The sequence below is a fragment of the Corvus cornix genome, chromosome 3 (assembly GCF_000738735.6).
Source record: "Corvus cornix cornix isolate S_Up_H32 chromosome 3, ASM73873v5, whole genome shotgun sequence".
Lineage (NCBI taxonomy): Eukaryota > Metazoa > Chordata > Aves > Passeriformes > Corvidae > Corvus > Corvus cornix.
Genome location: NC_047056.1, coordinates 56,336,351 through 56,362,698, shown reverse-complemented (window position 1 = coordinate 56,362,698; position 26,348 = coordinate 56,336,351). Strand labels below are relative to the sequence as shown.

General features: G+C 37.5%; 1 protein-coding gene across 1 annotated transcript in view; it reads left to right on the top strand.

Annotated features, from left to right (window-relative positions):
- Positions 1–24,837, top strand: part of CCDC170 (coiled-coil domain containing 170) — a 36,533-nt gene extending 11,696 nt beyond the window's left edge. The window contains exons 5-12 of the mRNA XM_019286239.3: positions 2,125–2,269; positions 3,982–4,167; positions 10,587–10,904; positions 13,716–13,916; positions 15,710–15,883; positions 16,655–16,897; positions 17,771–18,007; positions 21,742–24,837. Coding sequence (XP_019141784.2) covers positions 2,125–2,269; positions 3,982–4,167; positions 10,587–10,904; positions 13,716–13,916; positions 15,710–15,883; positions 16,655–16,897; positions 17,771–18,007; positions 21,742–21,939 — 1,702 coding nt within the window. The 3' untranslated portion in view covers positions 21,940–24,837. The remainder of the gene's footprint in view (positions 1–2,124; positions 2,270–3,981; positions 4,168–10,586; positions 10,905–13,715; positions 13,917–15,709; positions 15,884–16,654; positions 16,898–17,770; positions 18,008–21,741) is intronic.
- The last annotated feature ends 1,511 nt before the right edge of the window (positions 24,838–26,348 follow it).

Here is a 26,348-nt window from a genome sequence, read left to right as displayed (position 1 = left end):
TCTATTGCCATGGTATTTTTAGAGTCTGAACTGTCAAAAGCTTTTTTCTTCTTCTTTTTCCTTCTCTCCTCTTTGCTCATTAGCTCTGAAGAGCTAGCAAAACTGTGAAAAAGCTGTGTTCTACTTTTTTTTTTACCTGACTGCCTATTTTCTAGGTGCTCACACCTTTATGGCCCTACAGCAGGTAATTAGATGATTTGTAAAGTTATCAAGTGAGTGCTTTGTACTTCAGATTTTTTTATTTTTAGAAGCAGGCATGGTTTTTTGTCTGTGGATACCTCAATTTTTTAGACACAGAACAGTTGTGGCGTTGTTGGTCAATCTTATATAATAGTCTGACATATAAGCGTGCATATATGTCACGTCTAAGCCTAATACCTTTTCACTTAACATATCCCTCCTCACAACAGCAGTTTAGCAATCATCTCATGATTTACTTTGTTGGGGCTACAGAGGAAAGGAGGGTGCTGAGAGGTGAGGAAGCTGTGAGGGTGCTTGTGTTCTGAGGGACAGTGTCTGCTGCAGAAGGCAGACTTCTTTTGGCTCATGGTGTGTGCTGTGTGGTAGTATGTGGAACTGCCCTCACAATATCCAGAGCAGTAATGAATGTTTTCCATTCCTCTCTGTTGTTCTGCCACTCTCTTTCACTTTGCAGCGTTCACAGCAGCTGCGCTGATCTCCCTCCTAAGGCTATGTGTTAAATCCTTTCATGGACTGTCTGTTTTGCTTACTGATTTATAGCCATTCAGTGTACTGTGTTAGCACTCACTGTGCATCTCCTGTTGGAGTCTCATGCTGCTCTTTGGTTATGGAATAATACTCTGTTTGATTGCCAGCCTAGAGAGGAAGAAATCAGGAATGGAAAAGAATGAATCCAGAAATGACTACCATGCCCACCTTGAAAACTGAGAATAGTGCTACGCTCTGATAAGCAAATGCATTTCAATAAAATACTTGCTCTAGACACCTATTTGGTTACATCTCAGGTCTTGATTTATTCTAGAGTGAAGAATTTGCTTTAGAAAGAACCTTGTTTCTCAACTGGAAGCACAATAGTTTGTCTTGCAAATCTACCGTTACCTATCTACCACTCTTATGGGAGTTAGTGAGAGGTATTGGAGTTGACATTTGGATTACACTGGTGGTCATTTTGAGCTCTGTTTGGTTGACTGATTTTGCTAATCTGTTTCTTTTTAGTTTTCCATAAGTGATGTGTGTTTCAGCATCATGAACAAGATTTTTGTCTGTGTTTGCTACCAAAGCAGACTATGGTGGCTCTTATTTGCTGGACCCATCTTTGTCCCTGGCAAGGGAAGGAATTTATACTAATGAGTTAAACTCACTATTAATTTATTTGCTTTGTTGTTCTTGTAGAGCATTTTTACAAACTGACACCTGCTGTTAAGGTTGAGAACCTGTTTCATGTGGGACATTCATCTGCATGATAGGCACTTGTTGAGTGATAAAATTGCTGACAAAAAGCTCCCTTTTCTTCATATCTTTGTGGTAGCCCCTAGATGGTGTCTTTTTTCAATGCATCCCTTTCATGGGTAGTGCTTCAGAGTACTGTACAGCAAAGTAGTGTCTCCCATCTCTGCTTCTGCTGGTAAACTTCTCTTCACAGGTACTCTGGATGTCTTACACTTCCATTAGTCCAGAAAGGCTTCTCTTTCCTTGGAGTTTGTCAATCATCACTGCCAGCTTCTTTAGAGAGGGGATGTGAAATGCTTTTCACATAGTTTTGCTAAGAGTTGATCACTCTCTTCCTCCCTGAATTTTCTAAGCTTTTGCTTGCACTTTCTGCTTCTAGTATCTTGAGGGCACTATTTATTTGTGTCACTTGGTTCTTGTGTTTTATTCAAATTTTGTGCTGAGAATGAGATTGGGGTCATAGAAGATTTTTTGAAGTGTTAATCAAAAGCCAAGATGAAGAAATGTTTATACGTAAGGCAACAGCAAAAGTTATATGTATTACATAACAGGTACAGAGAATTAAATGTAACTTTTAAAATTCATTTGGTGGTATGCAGAAGCTAGCAATAGTCTTGGGACAATGTATTTTGCCTAGAATTCCTTTTCAGGGAACATTCATCCTGATGTGTATATTTTTTTCTGTCTGATTAGTAAATATTTGAATGAGTGTAAAGAAAACATGACTCAAGCTTCTAAAATCAGCAAAAACTATGAAGAGCTCCTTACACAGATTTCTGGATTCTTGGACATAGACATCAGAGAAACAGAGAAACCACAGGAACGTTTAACATCAAAGGTGATTGTGTAGGCAAATGTTTCTCTACAGCAATTTAATAAAAAAGTATTTAGTTGTCACAGAAGTAAAGCAAGTGATAGAGATATTTGTATTTAATAATGGTTTGCAGACAGTGCTATCATTTAATGACAGATTTTTTTTTCATACTGGGCTAATTTTCAAAGGTGCTAAACACTAACAGGCCTCAGTGAACTCAGTCTGCCCTTACCTGCATAAATACTTTATCAGCTGGTAGCTCCCACACATAGCCCTGATTAGACACTTGGTTGAAAGATTTCCTCAAAATATTAACATGGGGGTCAACAGGTGATGTGTAAACTGTAGCACTAGATCTTAACTCTTATCTTGAGCTGACGTACCATTAAATGCAAACATCTGAAATGGCCTGCCCTAAAACAACCCTAACTGTGTCCCGTAATAAAATGCTGTAAATAACTTCATGGTGCTTCTGAGACTTAATAATAAAACTTTATTATTTCTCTTCTCTTCTGAAGTTCCAATAACTAAGCTTCCGTTTAGGAAAGGAAAATTGTTTGTATATTCTTTTAACCTCTATCAATGCTGCTGAAAGACATTTTATTCTAATTTTTGCATTTTACTCATCTTCTGTCTACTCTTTGATCCCAATTTTTCTTCACTTTGGAGCACAATAGGTATTTGGGGAAATTCTATTTCATTATGTTCATAAGAGTACAGTCTTAATAAATCAAGATTTTCTAGGTATGTATCACAGTGAGTGTACACCCTCATAATATTACATGATATTGCAAGCACACTGAAATTTTAATAGATACTCTAAAAAAAGTTGTCACGCAAGATGCACTCTTGCATGCTTTAATATTAATAAGTTAATAATTAGAGCTTTATAAAGCATATCTTCATGTCTTTTAACAATGTAGTAATAAATCTAGTTGGGAAGTCTAATTTGTGCTGAAAGCTGTTCCTTAGGAAACCTTTTCTGGGGTCTTGGCACACCTATTTAGCTTCTTTTTCACATTATGGTTTTATTTAAGACAGAATTAATCCGTTTTAGTCTTAACAAATGTCTTGCCAGTAGGAATCAGGGTACATTTTTTGCTCACTCTTTGAAGTGCCCACATTCATCTATTCCACTGATTGGAAATAGCGTAGTGTACCAAAACAGCCCTAGAATCCTCCTGGAAAGGACTGCTTCTTCCAAAGTGCTGGCTGCTCATAATGCCAGCACACCCGGTATTTGGCCCTGTCCTTGAATGTGCTTATGAAATACCTGTTACAAACTCAAACCTCTCATGTTTAAAAAGTTTTGAGCATGAATTGCAGCTTTCTCATTCCAAATGAAAGGCACATGTCTTAAAAAACCAGGCTGAAATGATTTGCTTTTCACATGGGGTAGCTGCATGGTCTGTTTTGTGACCTGCTTCATGTCAAGCACGGAGATGCAGCAGCAGTAGCTCTCCACCTGTTTAATACATCAAAACGTCTATGTGGGAGTAAATCTGAATCACATTATGCTAAGGTGGGGGTTTACTGTGAGAACATGATTCTATGATTTTAATTGTCTTTCTATTCTTTTCATAATGAATAGTAGAGCGCAATTATAAATCTGACCTAGGGGTCACCAGTAACACCATGTCTTTATTGCCATGATTAGGAGCAGGTATAACTGGGATGAATATGTTTAATTGTTAAGAGCTTTTAAGAAGATACTAATATTTGAATTATTTCTCAAGGTCTCTGAAATAAGTAAAGAAAATCTGTCACTAAAAGACCAGGTTGCTGCTCTTCAAGAAGCTGTGAATGTCCATGAGATGGAGTCCAAAGCTAACAGAGAAACTATCATGAGATTAGTTTCAGAAGTGGCCAAGGAGCAGAAAAAGGCAGCAGGATACTACCAAGACATGGAAAAACTTAATAAGGTACATAATTGCATGTCTTGTATGCTTGTCTGGTTTTCAAATGATTTCTTGAAATTTCAAATTAATTTTCAATAGGAATTACCTGAGAAAAAATGCTTCTGAAAAAATTATGTTGATTAGGGTCTTTCCTAAAAAGGACATTTTTCTAAGGTTATTTTCAACTTTTTGAAAGTGAGATATGAAGATGAAACAATAACATTTTGTAAAATTAGACCTGAGGTAGATTAATGTCTTTCAATGCTGTTTGCAAATTTCTATTTTTGCTTTCTTCTTAGTGTTGTAGCCTTTGTGCTTGCACAAACATGTAAATAAATGAATGTGTATATTGTTAATATCTGAGGCACAAGCATGCAGTGGTGAAAAAATGCTCTTTTAAATAACATTTATTTGATACTGCCAGTTTTCTGAGAATTTTTCTACTCAGTTTTTCAAAAATTCTAATGAGAAATTGAAAGGAATTGATAGGACACTATTCTTTCTTTTAAGGCACTGGAAGATAAAGTGCCTTGGCTTCCATACACCCTAGATTATCTTTTCAGTGCATCATAAATTTGTATTTCATAACCATTGGCTCATACCCAAAAAGTTGTAGGCAGTAGGATGGCTCTTGCAGGAAAGCACTGTTCACTGTTGGGAAGTCTTAGAGGAAATCTGTGCAGCAGGAAGGATGGTCAGATGAGAAATATAAGTTAAGTTGTAAGTCAAGTATTCACCAAATTCACCTAGCTATGATTTGGGAAGGAAAAGGACATGATTTAAGGATTGAATTGCTCCAGGAGAGTTTAAACTCCCCATTAAGGGTTTGTATATTTTAAAGGATGGATGAACAAAGTGCATTTATGTAGCAATTTTCCTTACTGCTTTGCACTTTGAGTGATGACTGTGAAAAGGAAGCAGTTTAGTGAAGCCAGAGCAAAGATTTCCTGCAAGTGAAACAGTGTGGTTAAACCTCATGGCCAGAAGGTGAGAAAATTAGAGAAGAACCTTAGACTGCCAAATATGTAGCTGAGTTGTGTGTGACTGAGTTTGTAGGTTACCTAAACATAAAGGCAACCTTGTGCAAGTGAGTTTTCAAATGTAATACAGCATTTTCCCCACCCCTGGCATTCCTCTTTTCCTAAAGAAGAGACACCCACCATACACTTTAAAGGATATAGTGTTCTGATTCAGTTGTAAGCAAAATACTTAGGAGATGAGAAATAGCTGGCAGTGTGCTCTGGAGGAGAAAGAATTTGTGGGGAAGATAAATGTAAGTACCACAAGGGTCATAAATTTTACATTCTGCTGAAAATAGTTCTTACCAAGCTGTGTACAATTTTCTAAGACTCAATGGAACTGAGAGAGAACCCAAACCAAAAACTTAAACAGGTCCTTTTTGAGAACGTTCTGTTTTCATGCTTCACTTCAAACACAGGTGTGTGAGGAAGAACAGAGTGTAGTTTACTCAGTAAGCCAGAAGCAGGAGATGTTTTAGACCAGGATCAGGGCTCCATTTGTGACTTGTTTTTCAAGTTTTCTCTGACTGCCAAAACATTTACCAAGTTCAGCTAGTTTTCTGAAAAATATTCTCCTATCATTATTGTGCATATGACAAATGAGTAATTTATTTAACCGATTTTACAGAAATGTCTTTCTAAATGATTGGCATTGCCTTTCAAAAGCATTGCCTTTGAAAAGCCCCATCTTCATGGAGGCTGCATATTCCTCCAGTGGCATTTCAGTTTAGCTACTTACATTTGCAGACACTGAGTAAATCTGTGGAGAAGGTTTTGTGTTCACAAAAGCATATTAAGAAGTTCATTATTGAAAAAGAAAGTAAAAAACAAAAAATGCTTTAAGTCCTCACATGTAAAGTGTGATGTATGGGATCCCCTGTTCCCTTGATGGATGTCTTACTTGGTTACAGGAGGGGCACCAGCAGCATAGAGTCAGTCTGACTTTGCCATGTACTTCATGCTGCACATTCAAGCACATGAACGGAGTTGCATGTGTTGTGACATGTTCCCCTGTCAAGGTGAGAAGCAGAAATCCATACTGCTCCTATGCCAGAAGACTCATAATTGGCTGTGTGTTTCTGGGCTGTTTTCTGGGCTTAATTAATGGAATTGCCTGTAGCTGAATTCACCCAGCAAAAGCTGAGTACAAGTGACTCCTGCCTGCGTGTGCCTAAAGTTTTTAGGGCCAAACATTTCCGCCATCTTCAGTATTACAGATTGAGATGGCAGCCCATTTCCCCCAGTTTGCTCTTAAAATTCTTCCTAAGTGTATAGAGACCATCACACTGTTCTGTCAATCATCTCCAGCAAGATTCGGCCGCTGCACTGTCCCCTGCCACCCCTCTGAATAATTGCCTATTTTAATTGCCAGGTAGTTCTCCACTCCTGTTCCTCAGGATTTCTGTGAATTCCTTCTCTTGACCAAGTGCTTTTTTTTATGTGCCAGGAGGGACATAAGCCTGTATTCAAAAATTCTTACTGAATAAAATGAAAGCCAGTTAGTTAGGTTTTAAGGTTAATATATTTAAAATATTCTTTAGCATGTTTGATACTTGAGTATTTGTTGCAGTTAGCTGGAATTAATTCGAGGAACATTAACAAGTGAACAATAATTTTATCTGTTCCCCTCTCAGTCTCACTCTATGACAATATGAAGTGGCAAAGAATAAAAACCAGTAACTCTTAAAACTAATAAAAGTAAAAAAAGCAATTCAAGAAGCAGTTTTTTTCAATCTATTACTTTTTAAATTGCTGAATGTATGCTTCTATTTATTTCTGAATTTCTCATGTTTCTGATAGAATATTGCAAGATTTTGCTTCTGGAAAGCTGTAAATATCTGCATAACTTTATTATGGCTGCATTGGATATCAAATTTGCATTTAATGAAAAACAACTTTTAAACCCTGCCCAGATTTCTAGACTGAGAATCAGAATACCTGTCCATGCTTTCTGTATGTCCAGAAAGTGATTATTGATTATGGTAATCATAATTAGAGAATTATAACATTCTTTGAGAGTCTCTGTAGGTCCTTTAAAATGTCTTACTTACTCTAACCAAGTTTCTTTTTAATATTTAATAAATTCCTCTATGGTATTTATCTAAGGTATAGAAGAGGATACATATATTCTTCCAGATTAACTTAAATACAGCATTGCCATTGACGAATTACAAGAGCTAGTAAACTGTCTTGTTCTGTTTCACATCTTTGCTGATGATTCAACCTGAAAATATTTGTGATTTCCTTCTGAAGTGTTATTTTAAACATCTGTTTTTCAAAGATGTGCACCATGCAAAATCCTTAAAGAACATACTTGAAATGTAAGCAAGAAATTTTAATTAATACAAATATATCTGCATGTACTACTGATGCAAAATTAATCAGTAGTCAATATTGATTTATATTGTTATGTTAATGAACAAAATAGGTCTAAATAATTTCTAATCAATATAAATTTATTAAAATAAATCAATTGTATGAAAAGTGCTAATTAAAATATGAAAATATAATTTAAGGAAATTGATTGAACTTGAGAAACATGGCTACATTTTGAATATTCCCAAATACTTAGACTGTAGGAGAGACAGCCAAATGATTTCAGGTTTTCCTTGTCCCAACAGATAAATACAGGAATGAGTTTCTCAGAACCTGGATTTTTTTTTCTTTTTTGTTTATAAGATGTCATTAAGAAAATATGTATTAGAGACAGGTTTCAGCAGATGTTTCCAGATTGAATCAATCTGGAGAAGACAAGAGATAAGAGCAAAACAGTTAACAATCCTTATGGTGTAACAGTGGTAACTGGAGGTGCAGCTGGTATAAGAATTCATCTGGAAGATACCTGCATTCTCTTTAATACCTTATATTACTCTTAATAAGATAATTAAGTATTGTGGGTTCTTTTTTGTATATGTATGTGTAGCTGACTTCAGCATATTGAGACCATGCTGCTGATTGGGGTGTCGGTATTAATAGAAAAATGGAATTATTTAGGTGGGAAAAGACCTGTAAGATCATGGAGTCCAACTGTTAACCCAGAACTGCCAAGTCCGCCACTAAACCATATCCCTAAGTACCACATCTACAAGTCTTTCAGATCCCTCCAGGGATGGTGGCTCCACCACTTCCCTGGGCAACCTGTTCCAGTGCTTCATGAAGCACTTTGATGAAGAATTTTTTTCCTAATATCCAATCTAAACCTCGCCTGACAAAATTCTGGGCCGCTCCCTCTTGTCCTATTGTTTCTTAACTGGGAGAAGAAACTGACCCCCACGTGGTTCCAACTTCCGTTCAGGCAGTTTTAGAGAGTGATAAGGTCTCCCTTGAGCCTCCTCCAGATTAAACACCCCCAGCTCCTTCAGCTGCTCCTCATCAGACTTGTGCTTTAGACCCTTCCCCAGCTCTGTTGCCCTTCTCTGGAGGTGCTCCAACACCTCAGTGTCCTTCTGGAACTCAGGGGCCCAAAACTGAACACAGGACTCAAGTTGCAGCCTCAGCAGTGCCGAGTACAGGGAGACAGTCACTGCCCTGCTCCTGCTGGCCACACTATGGCTGATACAGGCCAGGATGCCACTGGCCTTCTTGGCCACCTGGGCACAGCTGGCTCATGGTCAGCTGCTGTCAACAAGCACCCCAGGTCCTTTTCTGCCAGGCAGTTTCCCAGTCACTGTTGGTGGCTTTCACTTCTTTTATACCTTGATCTTTTGAATAAACTATGTTTGTTTTCAGCTGTTCACAATTTAACAAGATGGTGATTAGGTAAGATCCCTGGTACTGGCAAGCCATTTTAGCACTGCCTTTCTGAAAGGAAAAATACACACTGCTGAAAACTGTAATTGAAATAAATGACTCTTTATTGTTTGCTGTAATTACCATAATGTAGTTCTGAGCACAGGTGGGAATTTTCTATTAATAGGACTTGTCTAGAATAAAAAAGAGAAAATGGCAAGGAATCAGGCCAACATTTGTTTCTAAAACAGTTCTAAAATTACTTCAAAAAGGTGTAATAGCAAATAATTTCCTAAATGACAAGGGTTGTTTTTATTTGTGTTTTTGCATGATTGCCTTTTGGTAGCTATTAAAAATTTGAGTATTTTTAGTATCATATTTTTATATGTTATTTTCTAAAAGTGCCCTGCAAACTCCTTTTTTTTTGTCCACCCTCCCTGCTGATCTGCAGAAATGCTCCCAGATTTACTGCTTGATTGGCAGGTATTCAATTAATACAAATGGCATACTATGCTCCACAGCAAGCACACACAGACCGTGAGAGACCCTTGAGTAATCACCATATTCATAACTGCTCCAGGAACAATTCTTTAACTCCAGTGTGCACAGTCATAACTCATATCAGTCCAATTATTGAGCCTTTACTTACCACTGAGACCTCCAGAGGAATCCCTCTCTGTAAACATTCCATCCTCCATAATAATTTAGTGTCTTGGGTGAAGCATTATTCTTTCCTTCTGTATCATGTGTGAATATTCTTTCCCATTTGTTCTTACCAATCAGAAAATGCCTTGAGAAATGAAGACTTATTCTTTGCTATATTTTTAGTTGCTTTCGCTGCAGAGATTTTTCTTGTATATGTGTGTGTAAGCACTCTTAATATTGGTATTGTGGGGAAAGGAAAGAGACTCACAAGACTTTATTTCTTTATGTTTAGATGGTGATTTTTCTTTATTTTTCCTCTCATAATTTGTTTTGGTGTCATGGGTCAGGATACAGAATTCTGTCTGTCTGCTCTACCCTGTTAGGTCAATATTTATATACAACTGATATAGATAAATTTGTATTGGCTATATTTTATTTATTCCCAAGCAAACCTTGATTTGTCTGGTCCCTCACTTCTCATTTCTGTGAATAAACAATCTCAGGAATTTTTGTCACATTCAGATAAGCTGGTCTCAAAGATCACCTCTCATCACTATATTCAGGGAGACCGTGACTATTGTTTTGGTCACCTCTGAATTGTCAGGCAGTTGGAGTTGATCATCACTGCAGGCTACTTCCAACTGAAATATTCTATTTTATCCTATCCTTTTCCCTCTCAGTTGTAGTACTTTGGCTTTGTGACACGTCTTTTTCAGTGCTTGTTTTTCAGGTTTTTCAGGAAAAGCAAGATTTCAATAATTTTACAATAAAAAAATTGGTTTTGTTCACCTGCAAATTTTTTTTATGTATTCCTTTTTTCAATCCAATATAAGATGTTAGCCTTTAGTGTGATTACAGCAGACTTCAGGTTTTCATCAGTTTCACTGGCAGTTCTCCTATGAAACCCTGACGTTGAGCAAACATGATGAATATGGGTCCTAGTTTCTCTGTCTGCAGTACCTGCTCCTGAGTTATTCCTTAATTTGTGTGTGGTGGAGAGGGTTTATAACTGATTTAAAAAATCTTGTTTAATTTTTCATGCACTTTTAGGATCTTGACAGTGCTATAATAAAGAGGCAGAGTTTAGAGATGGAGATCAGAAACCTCCAAGAGAAACTGACTGTTAACCAGAAAGCTTTGGAAACCTCAAAGCAGGAACTGCACAATTTGAAGAAATCTTCCAGGGAGCTAGATGCAAACTTGAAGAGCAGCAGAGAAGAGGCCAGGACTGCTCAGACCTCTTTAAAGGCTTTTAAAGAAGAAATTGCCACCCTGCTCAGCCATGGATCTGCAATAGTTAAACCTTCTGAGAAAGCCATTTTGGAGAGGATCCAAGAAATAAATCACAAAGAGGAGACTAAAGAAATAGTAAGTCGGCAACTACTGCACTTGCCCAGTGTGTGTATTAATTCTCTTTGGGTTCCGTTTTATTTTATTCATCTGGTAGAGTGTTGGTTCTTTCTGCTTAGGTTTTGAAATTACAGAAACCTTTCATTTTGTTGTCTATTTAAGGTAATATTATACATTATTTAATATATAATTATATTATATATTATTTAATATATGTTTTACTAAGCAGGAAGAGTTCAGAAATTAAATTAATAACAGATGCTGTTAAGAAGAAAAGACTTGGAATGGTCTTTGAGTTCCAACATTGAAATTTGGTTTCTGTGCCAGCAGACATCAAAGTTGGCTGTTTGGTTGCTATGATTTAGTGAAACCTGTGAACAAGTATGGATTTGCTGCTGCAATGGTGACTTCAAGAACTGACTTCTTTCTCAAAGCAGATATAATTGATGAGTTGCCACAGGCAACTTCTTTCCCTCCAATCCTCAAAACCTGCACCTAAAAATAAATATGTATTTTTACACTTACATCTAAACATTGTTCGCCATCCAGGAGAAGGTAAAAGGGAGGCTCTGGGTTGAGGCATTTGGGCTGGTAGTGTTTGCAAATTTGTATTTGAATATATAGATAGAGAAGGGACAGCTTGGGAGGAGGGTGAGTCAGAATGCAGCCTTACCAATAGCAGTACCCTGACACTGCACTGAAGTTTCTTGCTTGCTTGCATAAGCATTTATTAATTTTGTCAGTGAAGACGATTTATATAATCAAAAGTCACACACTAAATCAAAAGTTGCTTTCAGTGAGCTGCTGAAAACCAGCTTTGGTGTCCTTGCCAGATTTTAAAATTCTAGCATCTTCTGCTGATGTGATAGTTTTTAATGACAGCAAAAGATTTTGTATTCTGTCCAAGGCTGGAAATAGTTCTTGAAAATATCCTGTGCATTTTGATGAAGTATTTAAAAAAACCCCTAAAACAAAAAACCATGCCATTGGCATTCTTGCCCACCTGGGTACACTGCTGGCTCAATTTCAGCCAGCTGTTGACCAGCAGCCCCACGTTCTTTTCCACCATGCAGCTTCTCAGCCACTCTGCCCAGCCTGTAGCAATGTTGTGACCCAAGGGCAGGACCTGGCACTTGGCCATGTTGAACCTCATACATTGGCATCAGCCCATTAATCCAGCCTGCCCAGATCCCTCTGCAGCGCCTTCCTGCCCTCCAGCAGATCTACACTCCGACTCAACTCAGTGTCATATGTAAAATGGTCATAGTTTGAAATTATCCAGTAGCCACATTAAAACAAAAAGGAGGAAGGGGCGTTTTATTTTGCAGGCTGACTGATCAAGCACAAGTCATAGGAAAGAGAAATTGTGGAGGTCAGAACTGCAGGACCAAAAATGCAGCCTTTGTAAGATGATGGATCAGGCATGGGTGGGTAACAAGGGTGCAACCTTGTTTTAGGAAATGCCTACATTGTGGGTTTTCGCTAAGCCAAGGATGAAAGTTACACCAGGATGCCCCAGGATGATAAAAAGCCAGCTTGGTGGTTTTTTGCTCTCCACTTCTGTGGTACGGTCCTTCAATTTCTCGTGTTTATGGAGGCTTTGAAGCCTCCAAAACCCCATTGCAGTCCCTTTTCAGCCTGATAAAGGGGCTCTGGGTTCTCTGGCAGCAGCACATCTCTGGGGGAACAAGTTACTGAAACTGTTGTTCCTGCTGAGTGATGTGAGATGCAGAAGAGCATAAAATGTGTTTGTGGGTTCTTGCAGATTCATTATTGTTTAGTGTTGTCTACTGTATGAGCAGCAGTAATTTCTCAGTGTTTTTTAGGCAAGTTGGGTGCAAACTGTTGTTTGTATTTAATTGTAGTAAGATTTGGAAACCTTTCAGTGCCATTAAAATTAATGAGAGCTCTGTGTACTTACTGTTCATTTCATTAACATAAACCAACAGGATGCTTAAAATGAAGAGGCTGCTTGCAGATGAGTGTCTGAACACTGAGTTACAAATGCAATATAATTAATTATGTAACCAAATTATTATATGACAGTAAGTAGAAGACAGAGGCAAACAAGCAACTTTGTGTATAGAACTGTCTTTCAGTATTTGGCTGTAGTGTAACTAGATACTTTCAAGCATTTAATTTATTAATAGTTTACAACTTAAAATCCATTACATTATATGTAGGTGTTGTAAAGTTAACAGTAAAGAACTAGAAGTTTTTTCAAAATTGTTCTAGTTGCTTGTTTTGAGATTTTATCCTTTTATCCTTGGGCTCTGGCTAGATTACAGAAATTATTATCACTATATTTTTTAGCAAAATCTTTTAGTCACTTAAACACTGTTTAACAGTTAACAATTGGGAAACACTCCTCCGAGACTTAATTATCCCTATCTACATTCTCCCCTACATTCTGCATGTATTTTCTAAATAGCTTATATTATTTTTCTAATCAACTCCTCAATAGAATAGTGATTTTTTGGGCTTATTTTAAAGAATGACAGCTGACTACCAGGTATTGCTGCTGTGCCCACATGTTTGGAAATTTTGTGTCTAAATTAGTTTGTATTGATTTTTTAATAGATAGCAACACCTTTCAGTCATTTGACTCATCTTATGTATGATATCTGCTGTTCACTTTTGGGTGTCTTACATGTCACCCCTTCTGCCATTTTCTGCCAATGGTTATAGCAGATTTTTCTTTTTGACTTTTTAAATGCATGTGTTTTAAAGATAGATATTTTGCCCTGTTTTTAATCATTTGTTGGTTTCATATCTTCCTAGCATTTCCCAACTAACCCCATATGCTTTGTTGCTTTGCTTGCTCCCTAGATGGTATCTCAGCTTGAAACCCAATTAGCTAAATTGGGTGAAACTTTGGAAAATCAGACCAGATTGTACCATGAAGCCCTGGAGAGGAGCAGTAAAGCTGAAAAATGTTCAGAGAATTTCCATGATCAGCTGAAGCACTTGGAAGAGGAATTATTAACTGGAGACCTGATGCAAGATGGATTGAAGCTTGAGAAACAAAAAGTAGTTGTACACATTATTTACTTAAAGAATAGAAGTCACTAAAGGCAGAGACACAGCTCATTGTATTGCTTTGGTCACTTGGAACACTGCGAGTAATGCGAAATAGCAAAGTCAGACGTCATGTAGGGAGTAGTAATACCTTTTCTTTGACCAAAAATTGCAGTTGGAAGATGTAGCTAAGCTTTTGAGCTCCAAGTCCATTATTGTGAAACAAAACAAACAAACCAACCAAAAAAAAACCCAAGCAAAAAAAAAAACCCCAAAGCCAAACTACACCCCAAAACCATCTTTTAAGAAGTCCCTGTAGGTACATCAGAAGTGCTTCAATTATTCTCTGCTCTCAAAATGTCTCTCATCACTATGTCTTTTTCTAAAACATCGTCCGGTCTGCAATCTCTCAAGATCTCGTAGTCTTTGATTCTTTTATATTCTTAGACAATCACGGCTACTAGGATTTTTTGTTAATTGTATGAATAAACACACTGTTAGCCTGTAACTCATTCACATAACAAAGAGTTTGAAAAATGACATAGTACCTGGAAAGCCAAACACTACAGCTAAGAAAAGCAAAGTTTTAGCATGTTGCCAGGCCAGGATTAATGCTTAGAAAGTTGTATTTGCAAAGAACCATCAATTCTGTGCTATTTGTTTTGCCTTAGACTATGATACACTAACTTTTTTGAATGAAGCATCCACCACATTGGGAGAAAACCAGAAAAAGGAGCTGTTTCTTCAGCTCTGCTTCCTCTGTGAATAACATGTGGCCCTAGATTCTTAAATTTCTCTCTAGATTTTGCTCCAATCAAGAGAATTTTCTTGGGATTTTTTTTCTTTAATGAACAACTTCAGTACTTCTTCTGCTACTGTTTTTAGTTTTTTTAATCAGAAGTATCATGAGACAAAAAGGTATTTTTGCTAACGAATCAGTTGTGAAACTGGTTTGTTGGTGGGATGATTTTTTTGCTGTTTGTTTTGTCATTTCTTTGCAAAGAAAATGGTCTGCTACAGAGGTAAGAGGAAACAAAATGAAACAGTTCTTAGTGGGAAGGAGGGCTTTGGATTTTCCAAGACAGGCTAATTGAGAGCAAGGGACTAAAGCAATTTTTAAAGAGCTGGTAGGGCAGGACAAAAGAAGGAAAAAAACAGATTGAATAATATTTTGTATCTGCATGTGTTCACACATCAGCAAACCAGATGGAGATGCCATTAAAATAATCTTAAAAGCAATTTGTAAACCAGTAACTTATCTCTAAACCTTGCTGGTCCAAAGAAGGGCTGAAGGCTGACCGTGTTAACATTCCTGCATCTCCTTGGACTACATCGTGTGTCATCCATGGCATCACTGCTATCAGTTACATGTGGTTTAGAGCTCACAGTACTGGGCAATCACAGCACTTGCAGTATTAGTTAGGACACAGCAGTCCATTCTAACTTCTCCCTGCCAATGCACAGCCATGCAAAACAACAGAGCTCCAGATAGGAACTAAAGTCAGAGGCAGGAACATACCTGCTGCTGCAGAGAAGCAAACCCCAAGTTTTCCTGCTAAAAAGATAAATACAGTAGATCTAGGGATTTATGAACAAAATAAGTATTGACTAAAAAAAGGACATAAGGAGAATTTGAAGTTGTGTCAGGAGTGTGCCCAATTACACCCTTTCAGTATTATTTCTTGTGGGTAGTGTACTTGGCTATGTATTGCTGGCTGCCACTGTAGCAGGAATTGCTTTTAAATTGTACATCATGACTTTGAATGAAGTTTTATTATTCTTCTGCCACATTTCCCACATCTTAGTATCTGAAATTTCTGGAGCAACTTAATGAGAAGATGAAGCTGGATAGCCTAGCAGCAGAGGTTGGATTTGATATGACTATGGATGCAATTCTGGCCCGAGTAGAGCAGTTGGTGAAACTGGAAGGTGACGCGGTGGTTGAGAACAAGACTGTGGCATACAGCCTCAGAAGGAAGGTATGTGAAAAGGACATACCATTCAAAGATAAACATATGGCTGTGTTTCTGTAGTGGCTTGCTAGAGGCAGCAGACTGTATATGTGCAAAGAATTTCAAAGATGTCCATGACATAAAAAGAAGATAGTGAATGATTGCAAACTTTGCAAAAAGACTGCATTATTGAAGTAAGTAAACCTACCGGTCGGTTGAACACTATACTGCTTTTCACAACTTCTTAAGAAAAAACTATGAAGTTATGGATGTTTATATCTGTGTATTTGTCTACTTTTTAATACACATTTATAGTTCTGTAAACAGCTGCCATTAATATTTAAATCTAAAAGGATCTGCCAAGGAGGGAGGCACATTACACAAACTTCTCTAGGAACTAGTAGAGTGTTGGTTGTACTTCATCAAGAATTTCAACAATTCCAACAAGAACTGTTCCTTCATTCAGTTGTTCCTACAGGAACAAGTCTGTTCAAATTTGGTCAAACACCCCTCTGTCATCCTGTTATGATACAGGGAAATCTTTTGGGTTTAGGCTTGTCAGAACAGTATAGAGCTGGGAACTGGGTCTGTTTAAAGTTTAAAACAATAGAGAAGCACAATGAATTGGTAATACAAGGAGCATCAAATTAAGGTATATATGTTGATACTTCACAGAATTTTCAAGAGAGAAAGAGGAGTTCAGGTTGTATATGCAACATGAGGATTAAATTTGCAATTATGTAGCACCACTGCCTTTCACATATATTTTTTCCAATGTCCTTGTGTTTGGAAATCAAGCTTAAGGCTCAGAAAGAAAAACTTGAAAGCAAAGAGCTGCACATGAGTCTTCTGCGGCAGAAAATAACCCAGCTGGAAGAAGAGAAGCAAGTGAGGGCTGCCTTAGCTGTGGAAAGGGATGAGGCCAATCTTGCTGTCAGAAAGTTACATAAAATGATAGAGAGGCTACAGAAGCAGCTTGATCTGGCCAGGGAAACAAATACTGATCTCAAAGCCAAGCTGTCTGAAACCAGTGAACTTAAGGTGAGTTAAAAGATTGTCTCAATCCTTTTTTCTATTCCAGCTGGATACAGCTGGACTTCATTTAAAATAAATGTGTTCATGGAGAACTGCTCAAATGTAGGTGGCGAAAGCAAATATAGTATTACAATGTTTTGGGTATTTTACAATTTGTCTTAATATGCTAAGTAGAATCTGCAAAGCACAATGTAAATTTTCCGGCTAGTGTAAGAAAAATACAATATATGCATCCCTTTCTTTCCTGTTGATGTGACTGTCATCTTGTCTTTTCCCATGCACTGCTCACAGAAGGTCTATTCTGATAGGTATGGGGGGGAAATAACAGGGAAGATGCTTAATTTTAATTGTTTCTATGTTTCATTACATAGCAGTAGTAATATATTACCTGCTTCAACTCGGGTGAATACAAGTAGTTTGCAGCCATTGATAGCTTGCCACCACTAGGAGAAAGGAAGATTGATTTTATGGGACTTAGTGTCTTGTGGCTGATGGAGTGAAATAGCCAACTATGAGCATGTTCCCACTGAATAATTTTTACCAGCAAAACATTTGGCAACACTTTTTCATACTATTTTTCCAGGGTCTGGAAGAGAGTAAACCCTCACTGTGGATTTTCTCTTCTGTCCAGATACCTCTTTCCACAAAATCTGTAGAGGATTAACTGTCATTGAAGGAAAAATCTTTTCGTTAATCGTGTTGAAATAGGCCAGTCTCCTTTAATAACTTTTCAGTTCACAGGTACATGTGATGATTAATGAAGAACCCAAAAGAAACCACACTAAAGTGCTTATTCATGATCACTCCTGATATTTTTATTATTTGCTCAAGTTAGATGAAAAAGTATGACAAATTTAACACTTCCCTATCTTATTGCAGATCAAAACTTTGGAGCAGAGCAGAACAATAGAGGAACTCAGTAAGTCTCAAGGCAAATTGGAAAGAATGAAAGAAAAAGCTGAGAAACAACTTAGATCTGCCAAATCAGAACTTCTTTTAAAGGAGTGTAAAGCTGCTGAAGACAAAGAAAAAACCAAAAATATGTTACAAGCAGTTACCAGTGAGATGAAGGTGCTTAAAACAACCCTTGCAGAACTAGCAAAAAGAGAGAGACAGGTAGGTGTATAGGTGTTTGAAAAGTGCTAGGTGTACCTAAAAGTGTAGGAAAATGGTATAGGTGGAGCAGCTATCCAGCTGTGCTAAAAACTGTTCCAAACATTATCAAACAATGAATTTTTAGCTCACACTTGTGAGCCAGAGTGACAATTGTGATTGCAAAGCTATTCCACAAGTTAAGTTTTGCAAGAGAATAGTAAATACAGGCATTATTTTCTTTGCTCATCACCAAATATTGCATCACCTTTTAGAGAGCTATCAAAATGCTGTAAATCCTAGTATCTCTTTTAAAGTATGTCTTTTTCCAAATACTTTAGGTATGTAATGTATCAACGTCTCATCTGTTTCCTTTTGTTTCTTACACATCCATCTCTTGCACTTTCTCCTTGCCAGTTGTAAGAGTTTCAACAAGACTAAGTCATAGGATGAAAGGAAGCAGCCTCAAGTTGTGCTGGGGGAGTCTAGATTGGATATTAGGCAAATTTATTCACTGAAAGGTTAGTCAGGCATTGGAACAAGTTGCCCAGGGGAGTACTTGAGTCAACAATCCCAAAGGTATTTAAAAGATGCCTAGACATGGTTTAGTGATGGACTTGGCAATGCAGGTTAAGAGTTGGACTTGATAATCTTAAAGGTCTTTTCCAACCTAAATGATTCAATGAGTCTGTGTTACTGTGTATAGGCCACAAATCCAAAGAACACTGGAAAATACAAGAAACATCCCCCCCCCCACCCCAAACCCCCCAGATTTAATATTGAATGTAGTTATTTTGGATCAATTTGTGACATATAACTTTGTTAAAGTTTAGATCAGAAAAATTTTTGTGGTAACTCAGAGGGAGAGTATAATTTGTGGGAAACATATTAGTAAATGTGTTCCATTCTAACTTCAAAAAATTGTGAAGTATGTATGTTATTGCCCTGCATATTGTGTTTTTGAGCAATGCTACAGGTGGGATAATTGCTGAAAGCAAATTGGATGTTTCTTTAAAGTAAAAAATTTGTAATTTTAAATTTATTTCAACTGCCTAGAATTTTATTAGTGCTGTATGTTGGGCTTAACAATGACTCTGAATGAAATTTAAGAATGTTATTTCAGAAAATTAGTCTAGAAATTTTTCTTTTTATTTTCATGGAGAGAAGACCAACAACCTGGGGATCTTTTCACCCCTGGAAATCTTTAGCACGGTTTTTGTTTTATAACAAAGATTAGAAATTTGGCAGGAAAATTTAATTTCTTCATATATCGCATGAGGAATCCAAGCATCCGGCACAGAGAAGATATTAATTATATGGAGGAAATTATTCCATGGAGTCATACATCGAGTATTTTGCTAAAAGCACACAAATGTTGGATTTTTACTGTCTGAATCCAAGGGCATTTCAAACCACTTGAATATTGTTGCAATACTCTTTGGACTTATTTTTTTTGTTTTCTTTCTGTTGGAATAAGACCCCTTCTACTTTCTTGTAGTTACAGGGTGAAAATAAAATATAGTATCTGCTTTTTACTTCCCCAAACCCCTGCCCCTCAATATCTTGGGTTAATGCTCTAAATTACATTCATTGTCTGTTTTTTACTTCTGATAATTTTACTCACTGAATGGAAGGTGCAAAGAAAATTTAGCAGGAATGCTGTTTCCTTAGCACAGCTTTGTGTTTGAGTCTTTGGTGACGTTTATCCTTTATTATTTCTCTCCTTCATCCAAAGGCTGGATCTTTGCAGAGTGCTGCCTTGATCTTCTAATGTAAAGTCTGTATGGAAACAAATTCCAGCTTTGCTGCCTCCTTATCTTGTCTGTGATCCAGATGTTTAAAAAAAAATCTTTAGCTTCTGCTAAATACTACTTGCCTAACATACTGCCAGAGCCCCGCATCGGTGACCTCCTGAACTAGTGTAGAAGATAATATATTGGAACTTTGGGGTTTTGGCGTAACATTGTTCCAACATTTGATCCAAGACATTGCACTGCCTTGGTGATACAGGTAGCTGGGACTGAATTCTCAAATCATAGAATTGTGGAATGAGTTGGGTTGGAAAGGACAGTAAAGATGATCTAGTTCCAACACACCTGCCACGGGTAAGGCACCTTCCACTAGACCAGATTGCTCAAAACCCCATTCAACCTGGCCTTGAACACTTTCAGGGATAGGGCGGCACAACTTCCCTGGGCAAACACGTTCCAGTGCCTCACTACCCTCCCAGTAAAGAATTTCATCCTAATATCTGATATAAATCTCTCCTCTTTTAGTTTAAAACCCTCCCCTCTTTTCCTATTGTTATATGCCTGTGTAAAGTGTTGCTCTCCCTTTTTTTTTTTTTTATAAGCCCCCTTTAAGTACTGGAAGGCTGTTATAAGTTCTCCCTGGAGCCTTTTCTTCTCCAAGCTGAACAACCCCAACTCTCTCAGCCTGACTTCATAGAAGAAGTTCTTCAGCCCTCTGATAATCTTTGTAGCCCTCCTTGGGAGCTGTTCTAACAGGTCCATGTCTGTCTTGTGCTGAGGACTCCAGACCTCAGCTGTGTTCTGTATTGGTTTCCCTATTTGTGTTTCTGAACTGATGGCAGCTCCTCAGGGTTTGAAACAAACTGTCTTTGGCAAGGTCTTGGAAACTGAGACCTTGTTTTCAGGAAAGCAGCAAACCCCTTTCCTCACAGACTCTAACTGCTTTAGAATTCTGCACAGTGTTCTTGGGGTCAGAGACATTTCAGGACTGTCTGTCTCCTTCTTGCCCTTAGCCCTTGGCATGATTGGTGGAGTGAGGATGCTGCTACACCAGAACATGAGTCCAGTTTCTTGATGGTTTTGATGATTTTGTGGCATTTTCAGTCTCTTATATTCTTGGGAATGGGGATCTTGGCATTCAAATAGATAGCAAGAAAAGCGTATTTCCTCAAATAGTAACATTTTTCTCTTTTGTGTGTAGATGATAAGGGGTATTAAAGCATTTGTTGTTTTGGCTGTGTAATTTATTTTCTGTTGAAGCGGCCTTGAAGCTTGACTGATAATGATCCATACTGTGAGTTGAGAAGAGTAAATCAGCAGAGATGACAACTACTTGTGGATGTCTGTCCATTTGGAACTGCAGAGAGAAAGCTGGTGTCTTTAATTACTTTACCAAATACCATTCCTATGACATTTTCAGCAGCTAGGCACAGAAGAAAAACAAGCATTTTCCTAAGCTGCATCTTGAATTTGGGCTGTATCCTAATTCAAATCAAAGTCAGACTGTAGGATGTGCCAAAAACTTCTACCTTTCTTCTGCCTTCCTCCTTTCCTTTTTCTCAAGATAGTGCAGGGTGGAGGGGAGCAGTGGCAGATAGTGGTCAAGGACGAGCACCTTAGCCTGTGCTCTGGGATGTGCCCACCAGAGTTTCCAGTTTGTATAATTTGTGGTCATCTGGGTCAGGTAAAAGTGTGTTTTCCTCAGTTTTTGTAGTTGAGTCAGCAGGAAAGATATGCCTGTGAAAGATACTAAAGAAACACTTGAAAAATGTATTTTGTGTTTGAGATACTTGACATCTCAACTGTTTGTGTTTTGTGATTTGAGGTATGCCCCAAAGGGCTGTTTCTGTCCTCTTCTGCTCTCTGTATTGAGCAACAGCAGATATGCCTATATTTAGCACTGATAATACAAGTGCTTGTGTTTGTATGTATGCCTATGTGTACGTGTTTTCCCTGACATCTCCTTTGCCTCCTATTTAATTTATTCCCCTCCATTTGCTCTCGCAGCTGGCAGATTTCCGAGAGGTGGTCTCGCGGATGCTGGGCCTTGACATTGCCAGCCTGGCTCTTCCTGACTATGAAATCATTACACGCCTTGACGGGCTGATTCACTCTCATCAGCACCATTTCTTCCCCTGTGTCTGCCCCAAAGACATGGCAAGGACCCCGCAGGAGCAGCAAAGAAACGTGCAGCTTCTTGACTGAAAGGAGATGGAGCAAAGTAAAATTTTCTGTTTGCTTCCTTACCTGCTAGACACCCACAGAAAACAGATCCTTGTTTTTGTTCCCTACTCTACAGACACCAGCTAGGGCTGATTTTTAGAACTTCAATAGCGAGACTGAGCGGAATGGGTAGAGTAAAGTCAGCAGCCTGGAGATGGCACACAGAAAATCCCTGGGCAGCATAATACTTCAGTTATGAAAATGATAGGCACCACATCAACAATACCCTCGAGTTTCACTGCAGAGGCATTGAAGTCATGGGTCACCCAAGGTCAGTTCACAGTTTTGAGAAGTTACTGAATGTCCTCTTCAGTGGCACTGCTTGTGTTTTACCTCTGGGTGACAGAGACGAAACCAAGTAGAGGTAGTCCTGCTTCTGTTCCTCTTGCCACATGGGACCTCTCTGCATTTTTACACATAAGGGCTTTAGCTTCAAGACAGTTATCTGCAAGTTAGAGCATTATCTCAATTTTGGAACAAGAGATGTTTTTTGCTTCTGCTAGTTTCTTTTGTCTGCTCATATGGCAAAACAAAAAATTTCGCTTTTGCAGCAAAGGCTTTCTCAAAAGGTCCTGTCATGTGCCTCATGTAGATATATCTGGTAAAACTGGGTGTTGGCCTTGGTAATGATGCCTTGAAAATTTTGCTTCCAGCTACTGTATTCCATGGGCAATTAATTCACAGGCCAAATAAGTGGCAACTCTTCTGGGTTAATTAAAAATTATTTTTAAACTCTTGTTCACTACAGAAAATAGTTGAACTACTAAAGTGTTTATTTTCAGACAAGTGATGATGAGGTGTACAAAACTACCTCTTAGTCATAAAAACTTCTTTTTGAGTGTTGTTAAACTTCATGATTTTTTAAAAAGAAATATGGACAATAAATCTGTTTTAATAGCAAATTCAAACTTGATTCTGTAGTTTCAGCTTTCTCTTCCCATTATATGTTTTCTACGGATGTGTAGAACAGTAAAGAAGACTTACCTATTTATGTCTGACCATTTGTGGGCTTTCTACAGTATCTCAGCAAATGATGACCCACTCAGTAAAACTGAACACACTATTTTAAGAAAAATGACACTTTTTCAAGTAAGAGTGGTAATTTTGGTACCTGGCTGGGGACTCAAAACATGCTTTTATTTCATTTGCTTCTGAAGAATTGTTTCTCAGTGACTTGCTGTAAAATAAAAAAATAAACACACAAGCTTTTGTAAAATCAGTAATTTGAGGAGATAGAGATAAATCTTGTGTAAATTCTTATGCTTCTGTGGCTAACTGGATTAAAATAAATTTAATTTCTTGTTTTACAATGTAACACTGTTTTGAGGGGAATGACTTCAAACTGAAAGAGAGTAGGTTAGATTAGATACTAGGAAGAAATTCCTTTCTGTGAGGGCAGTGAGGCACAAGTTGGACTGAGAAGTTGTGGATGCTCCCTCCCTGGAAGTGTTTAAGGCCAGGCTGGATGAAATGTAATTTTTAGGCATGATATGTTGATTGAGAATTTAGAGTGCGGGAAAGGATGCAATAATTTTATAATTATTTGTGAGATAATACAGGTAGTTTCACTTTGTGTTTTGTTGGTTTTATAGGCACTTCTGTTTGATTTATTACTAAAGAACAAAACCTGTTTTCTTCATCCACATTAATATATATCATACAGAGCATGATTTACTGTATTTTGAAAATTAAGTAAATTGAATTACAAATTTAGGTCCACTCAGCCCAGATAATACATTCATAACATTAAGAAATAGTCTCTGAGACTGACAATTATAAAGTAAGTTTGCATTGTGAAACGATTTCCTGATGTCTGCCTGTTCCTAGAGACTTGCAGCCTTCCTGTCGTTCTCATTAGTCCCGTACCCTGCCACCCTGTGACCAGCCCTGGCACCAGCAGTGAAGTTCCAGCCCCACAGAAGCCACCAGCAGAGTTCTCAAAATTATTTCAGACAAGGCAGATTTTCACATGAAGTTCACAGCAATGCTTCATTACTGGTTTGCATGCTAAGCAAGAAGAAAGAATAAAGGTTTTCCAATGCCTGTTTTTTTTCTTTTTAGCACAGCAGATCTGTCTTTTCTGAAGTATTACTGCTCACCATGCTCACAAAGGAATATGACCTATTATCTGACTACTAATACTGCCTGTATTTACTTTACTTTTGGAAGCGTACTGACATATTTCTTCATTTAGCCAAAGCAAATAAATAAATAAATAAATAAGAAGCAATTTGATGGGAACAAAGTTCAGGTGATTTTTGACTTACATAATTTAGGTTACCCCTGAAAGAACTGACTTTCAATTTTCAAGGCTTGTTTCATACAGCACGGAAATTAGTCTTTGTTTTGGAAGAAAAGTTAGATGAGGCTTATAAATGTTTTCAATGTTTGTTTCAAATGTTTTCTTCTGTTTTAAACCAAGATGCATTCAACACAAGACAGGCATTGCAAGTGTGTGTTAAGGTTGTGTCAGCAGACACCCCTCCTCCTGTAGATTATTTTTGCTAGGTTTGTCTGTATTCATAAAAGGTGTGGGATCAAGAGTTTTCTTTCTGTTCATTATTGCTCTTTTATTGTGGTAAAAGATTCTTGATTTATCAGCAGAACACATATGAAAATAGAAGTAATGTGTGTTAACTCCCAAAATGGTACAGCTACAGAACTTCCTTTTTTTTCTCCAAAGAACAGCTCAACCAACTCCAATGAAGGCAGCTTTACTACGAAGTGTTAAGGCAAAACTCAACAAATTAAAATGTTGCAACTGTAGATAATGAAGTGAAATAATTTACATGCTATAAACATTGTAAAAATAAAATCACAAAGCAAATAGGAAAACAAGTGTTATAGTGTTATGAGTGTATTAAAGTACATGGAACTGAATTTTTGCCTATGCATCCTGTTGTTGATAATACACTATTTGCAACACAGCAGAACCATGCATCAGAATAATGTAATAGAACCATGATTCCTCAAAGAAATTAAGCACAAAAGTATTCAAATACTTTGCTAAATTAGAATTAAGACACATAAGGACAGACCACATTAAATTACTCTTTGACTTCTGTCACTCTGTAGTTTATTATTGCTGTATAAAGCAGTTTCCTTGCTTTTTCACATTTTCTGTGGATGTGTGCATCATACACATTTTCCTAGGGCTGTTCAGTTACGGGATTATTTTACACATAATGAGGGAGCAGGAGAGGGGAAATATGAATGACCCAAGTCAAAATAGCTGTTATTTTTTAAAAAGGCAGAGAGGAATCAGGTACGTTTTGAGAGAAAAAGCAATGTATTCTCCCAAATTTTTCATGTGAAATAGAAGTATTTTGTAAGACTACAGATAATGACCATTTGTCTTGACCATCTAAAAGAAAAAGGGTGAGGAATGAAGCAAAATGAAGTGACATTCTCTATGAAATTAGAGAAAAAGGATTTCTGATATCACTGAAGCATACAGAACAAAATCAGTTAACTATGTGGAAAATAAAAAAAATGATAGCTTGCCAGAATAGGAATTGGAAAGAATGTTCAAAGATAATCCTTTTCAAATGGAAGTTTTCAGTGAGGTTTTTTGGTTTTTTTTTTTGTTTGTTTGCATTTTTGGCGCTTTTTTGGGGTTTTTTTTGTTTGTTTGTTTTTTTTGTTTAAACAAGTAAGAATACTCTATTGCAATACTTCCTTTTTGTGGAAGGAGGATGAGTTTATTAGATTGCACTCATAATTAGTGAGGATAACTGAGTCAGAAAAGAAAAATCTGCAAAATATAACAGTGTGTTTGAACAAAATAGTTTACTTTTCTGTCAGTTTTAAATTAAGTCAGCTAAGGAGCCCTGAGACAATGAGGAACACTTATTTTCAGAAGGGAAAAAATAAAACAGTTAAGAAATGTTGTTTTATTTTTTCCCCTGTGACTACTTACACTTTGGATAAGTAGGAAAAACAACACAAAGCAGATTGCAGTGTGAGCAAGTGGGCTCCAAACAGGTCCCAGATAGAGAAACCAAGTGTCAGATGGCTTCTGGTAATGCTGAGGCTGGGACTGGAAGGCAGGAAGTCTCACCGAACTGGGAGCTGGATGGGTTTCAGCCACAGGTTATGTGTACATTTTATAGTTTTTGTTGTAAATCGGTGTTTCTATGAAATGGTTTGGGCTTTTTTTTTTTTTTTTTTTGAAGAGGAATGTTGATATGTTGGGTGGGGATGATGAGTGCTTGGTTATAAACAAAACAGTTTTCTATTAATGCTGTTTTTAAATAGGCCAATGAATGCAATTTAATCTTAAATTCTTAAAAAATAATCTTGCCCACAAAACACTGGGAGCTCTGGTTACAAAACAGACATGTGATGGTACCCGTGGAATGCTGGAAGACCTTCCCCAGGGCAGTTCTGAA